The sequence below is a fragment of the Rutilus rutilus genome, assembly GCF_951802725.1.
Source record: "Rutilus rutilus genome assembly, chromosome: 20".
In the NCBI taxonomy this organism is placed as follows: domain Eukaryota; kingdom Metazoa; phylum Chordata; class Actinopteri; order Cypriniformes; family Leuciscidae; genus Rutilus; species Rutilus rutilus.
In genome coordinates, this window is record NC_140225.1 from 13,653,429 (window position 1) to 13,671,499 (window position 18,071).

General features: G+C 38.6%; 1 protein-coding gene across 1 annotated transcript in view; it reads right to left on the reverse strand.

Annotated features, from left to right (window-relative positions):
• Positions 1 to 15: 15 nt before the first annotated feature.
• The window catches only part of slka (STE20-like kinase a), a 28,148-nt gene continuing 10,092 nt past the window's right edge, over positions 16 to 18,071 (reverse strand). Inside the window, exons 5-18 of the mRNA XM_084391067.1 lie at positions 17,524 to 17,596; positions 17,183 to 17,377; positions 16,751 to 16,832; positions 16,514 to 16,660; positions 15,166 to 16,344; positions 14,760 to 14,890; positions 14,504 to 14,627; positions 11,699 to 11,878; positions 5,893 to 6,022; positions 5,035 to 5,159; positions 4,754 to 4,942; positions 4,524 to 4,649; positions 4,267 to 4,380; positions 16 to 1,594 (exon numbers count right to left, since the gene is read on the reverse strand). Coding sequence (XP_084247193.1) covers positions 1,448 to 1,594; positions 4,267 to 4,380; positions 4,524 to 4,649; positions 4,754 to 4,942; positions 5,035 to 5,159; positions 5,893 to 6,022; positions 11,699 to 11,878; positions 14,504 to 14,627; positions 14,760 to 14,890; positions 15,166 to 16,344; positions 16,514 to 16,660; positions 16,751 to 16,832; positions 17,183 to 17,377; positions 17,524 to 17,596 — 2,942 coding nt within the window. The 3' untranslated portion in view covers positions 16 to 1,447. The remainder of the gene's footprint in view (positions 1,595 to 4,266; positions 4,381 to 4,523; positions 4,650 to 4,753; positions 4,943 to 5,034; positions 5,160 to 5,892; positions 6,023 to 11,698; positions 11,879 to 14,503; positions 14,628 to 14,759; positions 14,891 to 15,165; positions 16,345 to 16,513; positions 16,661 to 16,750; positions 16,833 to 17,182; positions 17,378 to 17,523; positions 17,597 to 18,071) is intronic.

Here is an 18,071-nt window from a genome sequence, read left to right on the forward strand (position 1 = left end):
AAAAACACCAATAAATCAAAGAAAATACAATGAGTTTTATTTACAGTTTATCAATGCACAAGCGTTTTGATACATAAATTTACCTCAAAAATGCATCAGATATTCCATCAAAGTGCTGCAAGAGGTTAAGGTCACTGTTCAGCTGTATGACACTGGGATATCTCTGGACAAATATCCTGTTTGTGCAAATGCCAACTTTTAAAACCTGTTCAAAGAGTTCATGTCTCTGGTAAAGTACAGCATTTGGGATTTCTCTCAGCATGCAACAAGTATATGAGCACAGCATGTCATAATATGGCTAAGATACAGATGTGCGATTTCTTACACAAAACATGTTATCAAAAATAAAGCTTGAATCAGATGAAAAGTCCTCAGCAACAGTGAGAGGTGTTCATGTCTTCCCACTGAAACTTTTGCAGACTGCAATGGGCTATTCAAAATTCTGCTCTACATCTGACTATCAAAAGTACGTGTCCTTCAATAAAAAGAAAACCTAAAATTAAAATAAACAATGTAACATGCAAGTTCATATTCCCCTTATATTTTGATGAAACAGGAAAAAGAACTAACAATAAAAACGTTCAACTTCGGTTAAATCCATAAATAACTTCTTACCACCATATATGAAACATTCAAGGCGGCAAAGACTGCCCTACTCTCCTTCAAATACGTGAAATTAATTTGCTCATAAAAAAATAAACTCGGTTACTCTGGACCACAAAGTGACATGCCAAATGAGAAATGACATCATCGTATACAAATATTTGGACAATTTACTTCCTAATGCACTAAAGAGATCACTACTGCATATGTTCAATTTGTTTTAAAGTGTGCAACGTCAACTTATGGGTTACATTCCTTGACTGCAAATATCTTTAACCATAAAGCAAAGAGTAAAAGTTAAAAAGAGTAGTATGTTTTAAAAGCAACTTTGCATGGAGATTAAAAACAGAATAGGCAAAACAGAGAATGCAGCAAAAATACAACATATAACAGCTGATACAAGACCATAACAGAACTGAAGCTTGTGTTCCAGTGACTTGAGTGTCCACGTGTTTAAATGTGATCTCTCACCACTTAAGTTGAATTTTCTGTCTGATTTTCTGTTTGTTATGGGCTTTTCATCATGTGACCCTTAAGGCGGTTTCATGAATGTATTCCACAAAGACAAGATGATATTGCCTGAGTGTATTCGCGGTTAATTTGCGCCAATGTCTTAAGCACAAATTAACATGACCAGAAGACAACGTACAGAAAACTAAAATGTTAATCCATTGGATTCAATGTGGCAAAAAGCATGTCAATGTAATGCATAAGGTTTGTCCTTCATTACTGTTAGCTTTCTAACTCTCAGAAATTTGATTTCAAACCCATGCATCTATTCTGATCTCATACCTTTGAAAGGACAATGGACTCTTGACTAGAACAACACAATCGGTGGTGAAGGTTAAGAGCCGGAGGAGTGGACACTGGGAATAGGGTAGAATTTAGAGACTCTGCTCTGGGTGGTGGGATTGAGGCATTCAGACTCTCCACTCATTTTAAAGAAGACTTCCTGTTCTTGCAGTTTACGTGTGAACTCTTCCTCCAGAGCCTGAGAGAGAGCAGGAGAGAGACATATAGTATGTGTACTTACAAAGAACAGGCCTACTCAAAATATATGAGATGGCATATTATCATTCCAGAATACTATGACCTCAGACTTTATTCGAATATTTTCTTAGATAAAAAAAAAAAAAAAGATAATATTAGGGTTACACACACACACACACACACACACACACGTTCAAAAGTTCAGGATCAGTAAGATATTTTGTTTGGGGAAGTGAAAATACTTCTACTCAGCAGGGCTGCATGAAACTGACCGAAAGTGAAGCCATTTATAAATGTAACATACGATTTCTGGTAACACTTTACAATAAGGTTCATTAGTCAACTGCCTTAGTTAACAAACTAAGAATGAACAATACTTCTACAGCATTTATTAATCTTAGTTAATATTAATTTCAACATTTACAAAAACTGTTGTATTGATACAAAAATCAAAAGTTGTATTTGTTAACGTTAGTTAATGCACTGTGAACTAACATGAACAAACAATGAACAGCTGGATTAATGAACAAAGATTAATAAATACTGTAACAAATGTATTGCTCAGTGTTAGTTCATGTTAATTAATACATTAACTAATGAACCTTATTGTGTTACCAGATTTTTATTTCAAATGAATGCTGTTCTTTTGAGCTTTCAATTCATCAGAGTTTCCACAAATATATTAAGCAGCACAACTAAAGACTTGGGTAATGACTGCTAAAAACAAAAAAAATCAGCTTTGCCATCACTTCAAAGAGAAAACATTTATTTAAACTGTAATAATATTTCACAATATTACTTTTATTACAATTATGTATTTACGATTGAATAATTGCAGCCTTGGTGAACAAAAGACACTTCTCTCAAAAACATGAATCAGTAGTAGTGTGCATATACAGTGAGGAAAATAAGTATTTGAACACCCTGCTATTTTGCAGGTTCTCCCACTTAGAAATCATGGAGGGGTCTGAAATTGTCATCGTAGGTGCATGTCCACTGTGAGAGACATAATCCAGAAATCACAATGTATGATTTTTTTACTATTTATTTGTATGATACAGCTGCAAGTAAGTATTTGAACACCTGAGAAAATCAATGTTAATATTTGGTACAGTAGCCTTTGTTTGCAATTACAGAGGTCAAACGTTTCCTGTAGTTTTTCACCAGGTTTGCACACACTGCAGGAGGGATTTTGGCCCACTCCTCCACACAGATCTTCTCTAGATCAGTCAGGTTTCTGGGCTGTCGCTGAGAAACACAGAGTTTGAGCTCCCTCCAAAAGATTCTCTATTGGGTTTAGGTCTGGAGACTGGCTAGGCCACGCCAGAACCTTGATATGCTTCTTACAGAGCCACTCCTTGGTTATCCTGGCTGTGTGCTTCGGGTCATTGTCATGTTGGAAGACCCAGCCTCGACCCATCTTCAATGCTTTAACTGAGGGAAGGAGGTTGTTCCCCAAAATCTCGCAATACATGGCCCCGGTCATCCTCTCCTTAATACAGTGCAGTCACCCTGTCCCATGTGCAGAAAAACACCCCCAAAGCATGATGCTACCACCCCCATGCTTCACAGTAGGGATGGTGTTCTTGGGATGGTACTCATCATTCTTCTTCCTCCAAACACGTTTAGTGGAATTATGACCAAAAAGTTCTATTTTGGTCTCATCTGACCACATGACTTTCTCCCATGACTCCTCTGGATCATCCAAATGGTCATTGGCAAACTTAAGACGGGCCTTGACATGTGCTGGTTTAAGCAGGGGAACCTTCCGTGCCATGCATGATTTCAAACCATGACGTCTTAGTGTATTACCAACAGTAACCTTGGAAACGGTGGTCCCAGCTCTTTTCAGGCCATTGACCAGCTCCTCCCGTGTAGTTCTGGGCTGATTTCTCACCTTTCTTAGGATCATTGAGACCCCACGAGGTGAGATCTTGCATGGAGCCCCAGTCCGAGGGAGATTGACAGTCATGTTTAGCTTCTTCCATTTTCTAATGATTGCTCCAACAGTGGACCTTTTTTCACCAAGCTGCTTGGCAATTTCCCCGTAGCCCTTTCCAGCCTTGTGGAGGTGTACAATTTTGTCTCTAGTGTCTTTGGACAGCTCTTTGGTCTTGGCCATGTTAGTAGTTGGATTCTTACTGATTGTATGGGGTGGACAGGTGTCTTTATGCAGCTAACGACCTCAAACAGGTGCATCTAATTTAGGATAATAAATGGAGTGGAGGTGGACATTTTAAAGGCAGACTAACAGGTCTTTGAGGGTCAGAATTCTAGCTGATAGACAGGTGTTCAAATACTTATTTGCAGCTGTATCATACAAATAAATAGTTAAAAATCATATATTGTGATTTCTGGATTTTTTTTGTTAGATTATGTCTCTCACAGTGGACATGCACCTACGATGACAATTTCAGACCCCTCCATGATTTCCAAGTGGGAGAACGTGCAAAATAGCAGGGTGTTCAAATACTTATTTTCCTCACTGTAAAAGTTATTAATAATTATATAATCATGTTAAATACATTTTTAGATTTCATATATTTTCTTAACAACTTGTTTGGAAACCCACAATCTTTGACATGGGGGAAAAAGCAGCATGATCGACTTGAAATGATCAGGTTTAACTGGATCCAATGAAAATGCAAATAATGTTAATGATATACTGAATACCTTCTTCCTGGGACGAAGCTTCTCCCTCCAGTCTTTCAGCTCCTGACTGTGATCCTCATCCAGCTCCTTCAGCTTCTGAGTCTCATGCTCAATCAGGAGGTGGCATTTCTCATTCTGTTGGCAATAAGACAATGAACCAGATGTTTCAAACAAAGATAGAGGGCAACTAGCTCAACAGAACAGAGAATAAATGCAATCAAAAATGCAGGCACAAAGGAAAGAGGAAGATGGAAAGAATCTATGTCTGTGTTACAGACCTGCATCTGTTGAAGTTCTCTGATGTTGGAGTCACACTGCAGCTGCAAGTCTCTCATCTGGTTCTCATGTTTCTGATGCTGATGAAGTCTCTCATTCTTCTGTCTCTTGTCCTCTTGAGCAGCAAACTGCTCGAAAATAAGTAGAAAAAGGTTTAAAGAGGACTTAACACAAGCCTGATTCCTCTGATCTTGACAAAGGTCTTCCCGAGCTTCCTGATAGAGGGTCTGACCTGTTTGATCTTCTCTCTGTCCTGCTCTGGTGTTCCTGTGCCAGTGATCCGCAGGCTCTTTTTAAACATTGCCATGCGCGTCTTCGCTTCACTGCGCTGGATCTTTGGCAGCCGAGCTCTTTCCTGTGTCTGCCTGTTCTTCATCTCCTCAATCAGCCGCTGGTTATAACCCTGCATCTGCTCCATCTCCTGATGACCAGCCAAGTAGGAATAAACAGTCAAAGTGGCTACAAAACATGGCAGTATTTGATTTGTTGTATAAATTGACAGCCAGGTCTCACCTTGTCATGCCTCTTGAGAAGCTGATGTCTCTGCATGAAGTATTGATCCTTCAGCTGCTGCTTCAGCAACTGGTGTTTCTCCTGCAGGTGGCGCTCCTCCAGCTCCCACATGGCTGCCTCCCGAGCTGTTGGTTTGTGAGCCAAAGAATAGAGGAAATAGAGCAATTCTCAGCCGTTAGAACCAGATCATTTGACTCCTTTCATGTTTAGACATGTTTGCAGACACAAAGTCACAGTTCATTACACATCATAGATGGCAAATCTCAAAACGGTCTGTATGGGACATCACACACACACACGCACACACACACACACGCACGCACGCACACGCACGCACACCTAATCAAATGAGATCTGGGCCAAACCTCAAGAGGAATACGGCTGGCCTTTATAATTGGCCCCCTGTCTGAAAATAAAGTTTAGCTCTATTTCAGCTTTACTGTCAGTAGAAGCAGGTGACGTGTTTCCGTTGTGGTTGGAGTTGAAAGCGTGACCTAGATAAATATATCACCAAATATGTGCAGCTGATTTATTTGTAATGAACATAACCACAAAAGTCTACTGGACTGTTTCTCATATAATCACTCAGTGAAGTTTGATGTGAACTATTTGAGAATATACTGCAAGTAAACAAAAATGTTACCAAAATTTTTTTTTATATATATATATACACACACACACTGCTTGGGGACAGTACGTTTTTTTTGAGAGAAAGTAATATTTTTATTCCGCAAGTTTGTGCAACTACATGAAAATATACTGCAAGCAAAAAAAAAAAAAAAAAAGAACTCAAAATGTTTTTCATTATTATTAAATGTAAGAATTTTTACAGAGGCTTCTCTGTAAAGAGTGCCTGACCTCTCATGAGCTGCTGCTTGTGGTTGAGACAGTCTCTCTCTATAGTGGCAATCTCTAGTTTGTGCTGCTGGATGATCTTCTTCAGAGCTCCATCCAGCTCCTGCTGCTGCCTCTGGAGAAACTCTTGCTCCTAAGAGAGACGGGTGGAGCGAGAAGAAAGGAATCGGGTACAGAAACAACAGGGATGTTGTAAATTAGTATCTGTACATTATCATGCTTCCAAGGTGAAGCAGACACATTTCACATGAGCACTAACACAGCACTGATACCACAGCATTAAGAGGAAGGTCACACAATTAAAACCATTTAACAGAGATAAAACATTTATAAATTCATGATAAATGGATAAAGATTTAAGAAAGGAATGATCTAGAGAATAGATTAACAATACATACAAAGTCACAGTACAGCAATAACAACCTTAAGGTAAGCCCAGACTGACTTTTTTCATATTTTCTAAGCTGATTAAAGGGGAGAAAAAAGGTGGGATGGATTAAACACAATAAAATGTGTATTAAAATTAGTTCCTGAAAGCTTAATGAAATTTGATAAACGCAAAAAAGTACACTGCCGTTCAAAAGTTTGGTCGGTAAAAGTCTCATGATTATCAAGCCTACATTTATTTGATCAAAAATACAGTAAAAACATTAATTTGGTGAAATATTCTAATTTAAAATATTGGTTTCCTATTTTAATATATTTTAAAATGTAATTTTTTCCTGTGATGACACAGCTGTATTTTCAGCATCATTACTCCAGTCTTCAGCATCACATGATCCTCCAGAAATCATTCTAATATGCTGATTTGGTGCTCAAGAAACATTTCTTATTATGATCAATGTTGAAATACTCAATATTTTTGTGGAAACCATGATAGATTCTCTGTATTCTTTGATGAATAGAAAGTAAAAAACAACAACAACAAAAACAGCTTACTGACCACAAACTTTTAAATGGTAGTGTATGTATTTGTATAATTTCGGAAAACTTCCTGACAATCATTTCAGATCCATTTGGGCTTGCCAAAGACATGCGCAACACAGACAAATTACTCAACCAAAGCAATACAGGCGATATATATAAGCTAATGCATTAATGTACTACTACTAATAAAAATAATACATCTCAAAAGTCATCCTGATGTTCGACTCCTTCTTTGAACTTGGCCTTCAGTGGCAGACAGAAAAAAAGCAGCACAGGTGACGCACAGAAACTTGACTAAAGTTTCAGTAACAGTATGAGAGAGTGAATGGATAGAAGAGATACTGAGACAGTGCAGCAACAGCACTCCAACACAACAGAGCACCTTCCTGCCCGCATGTGCCGTCAACATCACGTTCAAACACTACTGCACCGTTACAAAGGGGCATGCTTCAGTAGAATCATGTTGAACATAATCAAATCAGTTCTGCTAGTGTCGCTCAACAAATATATAGTTCAGGAGTGACAACAGTGCAATGAAATGCCTCATTCCTACTGCAGAAGTTCATGTGAGCCTCTCTGGAATCAAAGTACTGGGGCGAGGAGATGTGCTGAAAACATGCATTTTGCATTTGTACTGCATTCTATACTTTATGGTCTATTCTCTCTGATTTTAAAATGTGTAAGCTAATCAGTTTTCCATTACTTTTAGTTATTTAAAAAAAGTTAGCTAAACTATTTGGTGATACAGCTGTTGTGAATTTGTATGCATCTGCTCCGTAACTTGTGTGACGGACGGGCACATGTGAGAGGGTTGAGTCACGAGGAGAGAGGAGACTTACATCCTGCATCTGAGCGTTGAACAGAGCACATGAGGACAACTGAAAAGACTGTATCATAACCTGGGCCACACCCTGTGGAGCAAAACACAGCCAACTCCACCACGTCAGGAACAGGGGACACACACCAGCACTCAAGCGCATCACACGCAAACCATACACACATCTCACAATATCATCTAGTCTCCTCATTGCAATAATCTGTTAGTGTCCTGGGTCCTGAGCTAAGACCCGCTAGCAGTGGAATCAGTTGATCCAGATGATGGACAGAGAGCAGGTTTAGCAGCTGGTGAGTCTGAAGGCTGTCATCCTTGACATGCATGATGAGTTATCATTAGTCTGTTATACTCCTCTCTCTTTGGAGTTGACGGATTGACGGTATGAGGATACCCCTTTCTAACCGGTTTTGCTACTTCAGCTACACACATTTCAAACAGGTGCATAACATGAAGTATACAGCCATGCCATCTGTACAGACAAACACTTGTAGTGGAATAGGGTAGGGCTGCATGATAATCCAAAATAAAAGTGAAAGGGTATGGTTTAATATATGCGCTGCGTGTTTTGGAGTGAAGCGCAGACTTGTCAACAAAAGAGAAGCTTTAAGCTTTAATGTTTCAAAATTCAATTAAGACAGTCATAAATATTAATCATTTTATTTTACTGTACAACTGTAAAATTACAATACTATATTGCTTTCCTTAAATGCAATTTTTATTTTACAGTAAAATATTATATCAGAAATATTTCTTGCTTCGTTTATTATTTTAGTTAACTATAATAATTATTATAATATTATCGCACAGCCCTAAAATTAATTGGAATGCAGGCGCCAGATCTCATCGCCTCATCTCACTAATGCGTTTGTGTCTGGACAAGAGAGTGAATCCCTGCATCCATGTTCCATTATCTAGTGGAAAGTCTTTCCAGAAAAGTGGAAGCTGTTCTGACAGCAAAGGGAGGACAAACTCTTCATTAATGCCAATGGAAGTTTCTTTTTAAATAGGGAATTTAAGGATTAACCTTAATTATTGTCAATCCTACAATTCAAGATCAGAGTGGTAGAAAAGAGGAGAAGTGGAAGTGTGTGTATGGGGTGTCTAAATTACCTCTTCATGTTGAATTACTGCTAGGTCTTCCTTTAAGCGTTTCATGAGCTCTTTTCTCATGCGTTTGGGGGACTGTTCGACCTCTTGTTTGACCTACAGTGTGAGCATGCAGACTGTTGGGAATGAAGGCTTTACTTGCGTAGGGACTGACGGTGTAAATCATTAGTTGGAGAAGGTCATGCAAAATCTGCCATGAAGGGTTAATCTATGATGATGAACGCTTTAGTATTTGAAAGATAATCATCTCCAAACCACTGATGATTTCCAACTGGGTTAGCAGTTAATATAAAGATGATTCCAATAGCCCATGATCAGCTACTACCATTAAAGAGTTGTTCAGAAGCTGAAGAACAGAGAAAAAGCCCACTAACAGCAGCTAACATAGATCCCTCCTTTACCTCTACAACCATTACAGCCATCAGAGTATAGATCCCTTCAAATTAATCTCTAAAAGATGCACACTTCTATTTTGCTGACGTTTGTTCTTCTGTAAAGGAAGCCGTGTCAGCAGGACATTTTCTCAACAGCAAGAGAGGTCAAGTGCCAAAATGTCAAATTGTCAGTTTGATCAGGAAAGAGAGATATTTTGCTGACTCTAGATTATCCTCGTTCTCAGAAATGCCAGTCACTGTCCAACTGAAAATATTAACACTTACTTTTAGCTAATATAGTTATCTTTATAGTTTTCATTCTTGATGTGAACCGGCATTAACCCAGTCTGATTAATCAGCTCAAATTATTTGTATTGTCCAATTAATAAATATTACATAGTGTTCATTCAAATTGAACAATTTTGTCTATCTCTGCCATAATAAAATCATATACATTATCATTTAATGTACACTACCAGTAAAAAGTTTGGGGGCTGATAAGTTTGTTAATATTTAGGAAGAAGTCTTTTATGCTGTATTTATTTAATCAAAAATACAGTTTTAAATTGAAATATTAATAAAGCTTAAAACAACTGTTTTTTAATTGAATATATTAGAATGTGTCAAATGATCCTTCAGAAATCATTGTAATATGATGATTTGGTGCTCAAGAAACATTTGCTATCATTATCAATGTTGAAAACAGTTGTGCTGCTTACTCAGAAGGGACAGTAAAGACATTTATAATATTACAAAATATTTCTTTCAAATAAATGCTGTTCTTTTGATCACTGCATCCTTGATTTAAAAATAAATCCTTCCGACTCCAAACTTTTAAATGGTAGGGTAGTGTGTATATTACTTGATCTGCTGCTCAGCAATATAGAAAACTGAAATGTGCATCTTGCAATGAAGGTCACTTTTAACAGTATTTTTAAAATGAAAGGAAACTTAATCTCTAGTACATATTAGTCTATCAAAACTGTGTTCCCATCAAGAGAAGAGGCCCTACACCACAGCACTGATCTCCACTCATTACATCACACTCACACAGCAACATAATTAGTGACATTTAGAAAAGCATAACATCAAAAAACAGTTATTTTACGTAAACTTATTCTGAAAAATAATGTTAATACTTTATAGGAAAAATGTATAAATTTCAATTTCAAGATGTATTTGAACAGGGTATCATGAGAGGGAGAAAGAGAGAGAGAAAACAAGACATTCCCGTATCTGAATCCATTAAGGCACTCTGTTCATGCATATGACAGCATTAGTGAGGAGCAAGCGGTCTAGTACAAGTGCCACAGAAAAAACAAAACAAGAGAAAATAAGAGAGAATCTAGTGGTGCTAATACACAGTTTGACCATCGCTGTGAGCATGTATCATGCTGGCTGATGATGCAATGAGAGACCAAACAGCTGAAATGTGCTATTATAATCATGTTACTGACTATGAAAGCAAATGCACCATGCATCAATACCTAAAAGGAAATAAGAATAGTGACAAACCCACACCACACATTTCCATGAAGCCATGCATGATTGTACTGAAATCCCTTCATTCATGAGCAACACTTGAAAACACCAGCAGGAGGAAGAGATGAAATGAAGAGAACCTTTATTTTGTTCCTAAGCCATTGCTTAGAGCACCCAATTAACCTTTAAAGCCATCTCTGTGGCCTCTCGGAGGATGGAGGTAATTGAATGTGAAAGCCAGAGTTTCGTTAAGCAAACATAACATGATAAGAAAAGAACTGCTTTGCATTTACAAGTCTGAACACAAAGCAAGAGACACAGCTGAGATGTGTCTAAAGGGACAGGTGAGGAAATCAATTCCATTTGCAGCTGCATTGTGATTCCAGAAGCAAAGCTGCTAAAGTAAATTAGTCAAACGCAAGAGTGTCTGTTTGGATTTTGCATCCCCAGAAAACAAGAATGGAAAAAGCTACTAAAAGCATACCAAATAGGGATGAACATGAGCAATCCAACAGATAAATACTCATTCTGCTAACTAGTTGACAAGTAAACACTAATCACAAATAGATTGGACTCCTTTGTGCCTTTACCTGCCATAGACTCAAATCAATGTAAAGAAAATGTTAAGCATGATCTAGTCACTTATTCAGAAAAAAAAAAAGGGATGAAAAGCTGCAGGGACACATATCAGCCTTTTTTTAAATAAGAATGTGAAGCTATAAAAAGTGAAAGTGATATGCTGAAACAGCATTTTTATGTATGCAAATACACTAATGCTGGCAGCCTACTTTTATGCAAGCTCCAGATAAGTTTTTTCTTCTTTTTTACTCATTCTTTCAAAAGAGGTTGTTAAATATTTTTTCTCCAAAACCAATGTAAGTGTGATATAGTTTAATGTTTGAGAATAAAAATCAATTTCTCGAAAGTGTCAAACTTAAATTTAATTTGAATTTTAGTTAGTGTACTCAACTGTTAAATTACTCTGAATGCTCATCCCTAGTACCAACAAGCAATAAGTCATGGCCTGAACAAATACATGCATAAATACAGTACATTCAACTCTGCGCCCCTCTTTCTCGGTTACCTCCTTTTTGCGGTTCTTCAGCATGTTCTGGAACTTGGAGAGCTCCTTGTCCTGCTCTGCTTTGATCCTCTTGGCCTCATCTCTCAGCCGGTTGGTGTGGTCCTGCTCCAGACGCTCTATGGTCTGTTTTTGCTGTTTCTCAAGGTTCTCCACCTCTTGGTCATACTGACGTTTCTTTCCCTGTGAAAGAGGAATACTGAATTACGGTAACTGACCACTAATGCACTGAGCAATTTTATCTGTGTGCTTGTGCCCCTGTGAGACTTCATCAGGCTTTTAAACCTGAACTAAAAGGGAGTAGTTCAACAAAAGCACTGAACAATGGCTACAATTGAGTCCAAACCAGATGTTATGACTTTATAGCAAATTATTCCGTCATTAGCTATATTTCCATCCACCTATTTTTATGTGCATTTTGGTAAATCAAAAAAAAAAAAAAAAAAAAAAAGCTGGATGAAACGGCAAGTTGCACATCAATTCTAAAAATGCGCATGAAAATCTTGTGCGCTCAATTGAGTCAGATAGATTTTTTATCCGATAAGAAAATATGTGCATAAACTACGATGAAAAACATTTACAGAATAAATTGAATCGATGCACATCAATCAAAGGCGTGACTAAGAAATGGGACGCCTTAACTGGACTACCCAGCGGATGATCATCTGAAATGCTGTTTTGGTCATTCTGAAATGCCTCAGCAAAGTCTGTCATCAAAGTGGTTCGGTTTAATTATCTCTTACACAACTGCATTCCCAAACAGCAGGCATCCGCCTCCGAAATATATTATATATAAATTATTACATACAGTCAGGGGCGGACTTTACCATTAGGCAAAGGTCGGCAATTGCCTTGGGCCCCGAGCTACCTAGGGGCCCCCAAAATGCCCTATTAACTTTGAGTTTTTATTTTTATTTATTTTATTTATTTTTTATTATATATTTCTAAAACTCCATTTGCGAAAAATGGCATCAAATCATTAGTGTCGCAGACAGGAGGGGGCCCCCCGCCTCACTACATTGGACTATTCCATTATCTCACTTACTGCGCATCTGCGAAAGTGACAAGGCTGTGCCAACTACAGAGTGACAGACAGAGTAAAAATGAAGCGAAGCTAGCTACCCAAGCGGTGCTGAAAAAATGAGGAAGCGGGAGGAAAGCAAAAAGTCCGTAAAGGTGCGCGGCGCGAAAGATAAACAACATGCAGTAACAGGAGGACTGGGAAATACACAAACAGAGCAAGACGAGTCTAAACGCGAAAATTTCAAGTTTCGAAGTTACCCAAGCGGCTCAAATAAAAGAAAAAAGTGAAAAGACGCTGATAAGTATTTGGGAACGCTGCCAAAGATGACAAACTTTTTTACGACTACTGTTGGGGATTCAGATCAGGAACAACAACGTCCAACGCACAGAAAAATCGTGAAGCAAAGAGGACACGGAGATCGACAGACAAAACTGAGCAGTTTACTTATGAATCATGATATTTAAAAAAATCTCAGCTCTCAGATTCTGTCAATTCTATTACGAAATTCAAACAATAAATACCGTTTTGCCGTTTTAATGTGACGTGACAGATTCCTATAGCGGCACGTGAACTGATCATCTCTAGCTAATAGTAAATAAGCACGAATTAACAATGTTGAAAGATACAGTATAACTTACCGAAATGTATATTCCTCATTCATAATATCGATCAATAAGTGTTTTTCAACCGTGGAAAGAGGTAAAACAGCTGGAGAACAATCGCCACATAACATTTACCTCAGGAAAGCCATTTAATTGGCTAGAAAAAACGAGCTATAGAGAGTATTTGGCTAAATATGTGTACTATATTACTTATTTTAACCTTAAATTATACCAGCTGATAGGGCTTTTTTTTCTTGAGAAAAAGTAACGCCTATCTTGTGAAACGTTACCTAATATCCAAATGAGTCAATATTGAATCAAATCACAAGAATTGAATCGAAATGGTGAAATTTGTCAAGCAAAAAAACAAAACAAACATAGCTTACCAGAAATTCTACCATGTAAACATTGTAACATGTTTCTGTTTAGGAGGAAAGAAGTGTATGCATGGTTTAAAGGGGACATTTGTTTCTCCTCTCTAACCTTTACTTCCCCGTAGATTAGCTTTACCTGCCTATCCACCATTCAGTCGGTACATATTTTTTTCGTTCTCTTTTAAAGATTGGATGGGGAGGGGCCCATAGCCTACCTACCTTCGCCTTGGGCCCCCGATTTGCTAAATCCGCCACTGCATACAGTGGCTTCTCCTACTATCTTTATGATGTTTAGCGCCAGTTTATCAGGAAGTAACAATTTTGTACTCTTAAGCTCACTGGATGGATTTTCCAATTTTGCGCACAAGTTAAATTCAAAACTTTGGATGGAAACATAGCTACAGATGAAAGCAAAATGACAGCCAATCAGAACATACATGATGTTTAATAAAATGCCTTGTGAAGCAAGATTTTGGATCAATGAAATCTGACTGTGGGCGGAGCTACTATAGATCACAACATTACAAAAATAGATCATAAATCCAAAGCACTGCTTGTTACTGTGGTGGAAAAATCTCAAACTACCATGAGAGAGATGGTTAGGAGGCAATGTATTGCAGCCTTCCTGTTATGTGAATCAACCTTGCTGTGTTTAGATACTTTTAACTTATCCATCATGCTACATCTGCATTTAAGAAAACTAAAACAGTTCTTTCAGTGTTTATGGACAAAACAAAAGAGTGTACAATAAACAGTGGATTACAATGTTTAATGTAAACAAATATAGTGAGGGAATGAGGGTGCTGACCGTCATTTCCTGCTCGAAGCGCCTGAAGAGCTGCTCTTTCTGCTGCTGCAGTTTGTTGCTGAGCTGCTGCTGAGCTCTTTGCTCCTCTTTTTGCAGCAGCCTCAGTTCTCGTAGCTCCTGACGCCTACAAATTAAACACACTTCATACACTTTTTCTGGTGATTTAAAACATTTAAGCATTATCATATATACATTATCATTTGCCAGTCGCAAATTGCAATTAACTAGTAATAGTAACTGATGTCAGCTTAGATACCTCAAAAATCTCAGTTCCTCACTCTTGGTGTCATTGTCTGTGACAATCTTGGATGTGGTGACACTGACTTCCACCCCATCAACCAAAAACTTGCGGGTCTTTTTCAGGGTTTTCTTTTGGCGCTTGCTGTCCTGTGGGAGTGAATAAAGTAGAATGGATATTTACTTCCAAAACCTTAATTTCAAGGACATCTGGTGCAGTTATAGCAGTGGTGTCAACCTCAGTTCCTGGAGGGCCACAACCCTGCAGAGTTTAACTTCAACCCTAATTAAACACACCTGACCAGATAATCAAGGTCTTCAGGATTACTAGAAACTTCCAGGCAAGTGTTTTGGAGCTGATAGGAGCTAAACTCTGCAGGACAGTGGCCCAGGACCGGAGTTTGACACATGTGAGTTGTAGGTACCTGTATTGAAACAGATCCTTCTTTGCTTTTGGAGAGGAAGCTGGAGATTGACAGGTTAATGTCAATGCTGTTAGTATCTGCAGCAGAACTGCTGCCTGAGTCAGAGTCTTTCTCTTTTTCAACATCAGGTTTCACCACCTCTGCTGTATTCTGGTCATTCTCAATGGTAGGTGCTTCCAGGGTCTCTGGTCTGTCTTCATTGGCTTCTTGAGGTTTCTCTGTTGCACTGACCTCCTGTTCTTTTACACCATTGATGACAACAACAGGCAATTCATTCGCAGAGGTGTCCTCTACTACATCTACTCCCTTGGTTGCATGATCCTCTTTGGGTTCTGAACTCTCAGCCTCATCTCCACCTTTATCTTGTTCCTCTGTTGCCACTTGAGGAAGATCCTCCTTTACCTCTTCTGTAGAAACAGCTGGTGAAGTTCCCATTTGCTCTTCCTTTACTTCTGAAGAAGCATCTGGTGAAATTACCAATTGGTTCTTTACCTCTTCTGTAGGGACATTTGGTGAGGTTACTGTTCTCTCATCCTCCACTAGTTCCTTTTTAGTAATTTCTTCCTCAGTCTCAATTTCGTCTTCTGTTTTTCCTGTAACAACCGGTTCAGTGCCTTCTTCAGTAACACCATCAGATTTGTTCACTGGTTCAGCTTCATCTGAAGGCAGGGTACGTTTCTCTTCTTCATCTGTGGTGGTTGGTGCTTTGGCTTGCTGCTGCATTTCTTCATACTCTTCTTTCTTCTCTGTTGTCTCTTCCACCTTCACTTCTTTCTTTTCTTCCTCTCCAGTTTCTTCACTGACGGTCACAATCTCTTGGAGGACGGTGTCATTTGATGCTGGTGGGTTTGGCTGATCAGAAATCTCCACTTCTGTGGTCACTGGTGTAGGAGACTCCTCTTGTTTTGGTACAGCCTCCTCACCAGAACGCGATTCCTCATTGCTGGTGTCTGACACACCAAACTCATTCATCTTCTCATCCTCAGCATGGTTGGGTTTGCTGGTGTCCACCAGCATGTCGGAGGTCTTGTCACTAGCCTGCTCCTCTGAACTGGGTTTTCTTTCAGGTTCAGCCCTCTCTGTGACCGACTCAAGAGTTGGCGTGTTCTGATACTGCCTCTCATCCTCTGAGCTGCCAACGCTGGTGTCCGATAATGCACGTTTGTGTCCAGGCACTGCCTACATATAACAAATAAAAACAATGTGATGTTTTGAACAGTGTGATGTGCATGAAGATACTTAAAGAACTCTGGTGGTGTTGTCTTCCATGCATACTATCATCACAATTTCAGATTCTCTGAATGTGCTTCTACATTCTGAAAGTGGTCAAAAATGTTGATGTTCATACCAGCTGGGGCTCGGGCTCTTCTTCCTCCTCTTCCTCTTTTCCCTCTTCCTCTTTCCCCTCTTCAATCTCCTCAACCACTTCGGCTTTAGCCTCAGCAATCAGCTCTCGCAGTGGTTTGCTATCCTCCACATTTGAAACAAATGGATGCTGAAAGCAGACCATGGCTCATTACTTACATGTGCATTTTAATTTCATCCTTTAAACGGAACTGCACCAAGAAATACAAGACGGCCCAACCTGTAAGAGCTGCAATGCACCCAACCTATTGTCTACATTCTTATCCAGCGCTTTCCGCAGGAAATCACTGAACTCCGGAGACCTGTTTAACACAGCGGAGGAACAAATATAAACCATGTGCTGAATGTAAAAGGGCTTTTCGTTTGGGGTATTACAGTCATAACTATTGAGCAACAGGATATCCAGTTCCAGGCTGATCATGTGTTGGGACTCTGGGTGGACGACAGCTTATACGATTCATCAGCCTCCAGTTTTATTATTTTATAGTTGGAAGGTTATTTATCATACCACCCAAAATATTACTAAATATGACCAAAAACATTTTTTATTGAAATAACCTGTCCTCAGAAACGATATTGCTTCTATTGCTAATCACATTTGACTTCACTGACACAAGTGGAAGATCATGGCACTGTGAGTCATAACTCTTACCATCGTGATGGAGCTGCGAGTGTGGGGGGCTCAGACTTTGCTATTTTTAGCAGGACTCTCATTGGGTTCATCTCGTGGTTGGGCGGCTCGATCTGTGCCAGCTCGATCAGAGTCACCCCCAGGGACCAGATGTCCGCTTTGTAGTCGTACGGTCTGTCCTTTGACGTCTCGCACATCACCACCTCGGGTGCCATCCTTGCATTTAAGAGAGAGAAGGGGAGGGAGGGGATTTTGGTCAATCGGACAAATAAAGAACCGTATTATGTGCCCTATTCACAGCTCTGTTCTTACATAGTGACAGATCTCATGATTCAAAGCAAGACTTAAATTGAGTGACTAACCAGTAAGGCGTTCCAATGAATGAGTCTCTTCTCTGTAGGGTCTTTGTATTCTTTGCAGACACTCCAAAATCAGCTGAGAAGAGACATTGATCAAAATTAGAGACATACAGTATGGCTGACAGCACTATGGAATTAAAAAAGCCTTAAAAAAATAACAACAACAGTTGTTGAAAAACTTAAAAACCAAGATAAACATTTCAGTTTACTAATATCCGCCCCTATTAATACTTAAATTAATGAGACTTTTTGACAAAATTACTTTTCCCTGACCTTTCCAGATGTTTGGGATGACTGGATAAGTTTTTTTTAATCATTTTACAGGAATTATTAGGTGTCTTCAACAGCCATAAAGAGTAATTCCTAGCCAATTTAATGTTTTAGAGCAAAGCAACATTTAAATATATAAATGTAACAATTATAAAATTAGAATTTTATACTTATGAATTGTCATAACTGTTAGAATATAAAATTGAATTGCCATATTCTTAGAATTTTATAATTATAAAAACAATTCATTTTATAAATGCATTTAGTATTGTTATATTAAT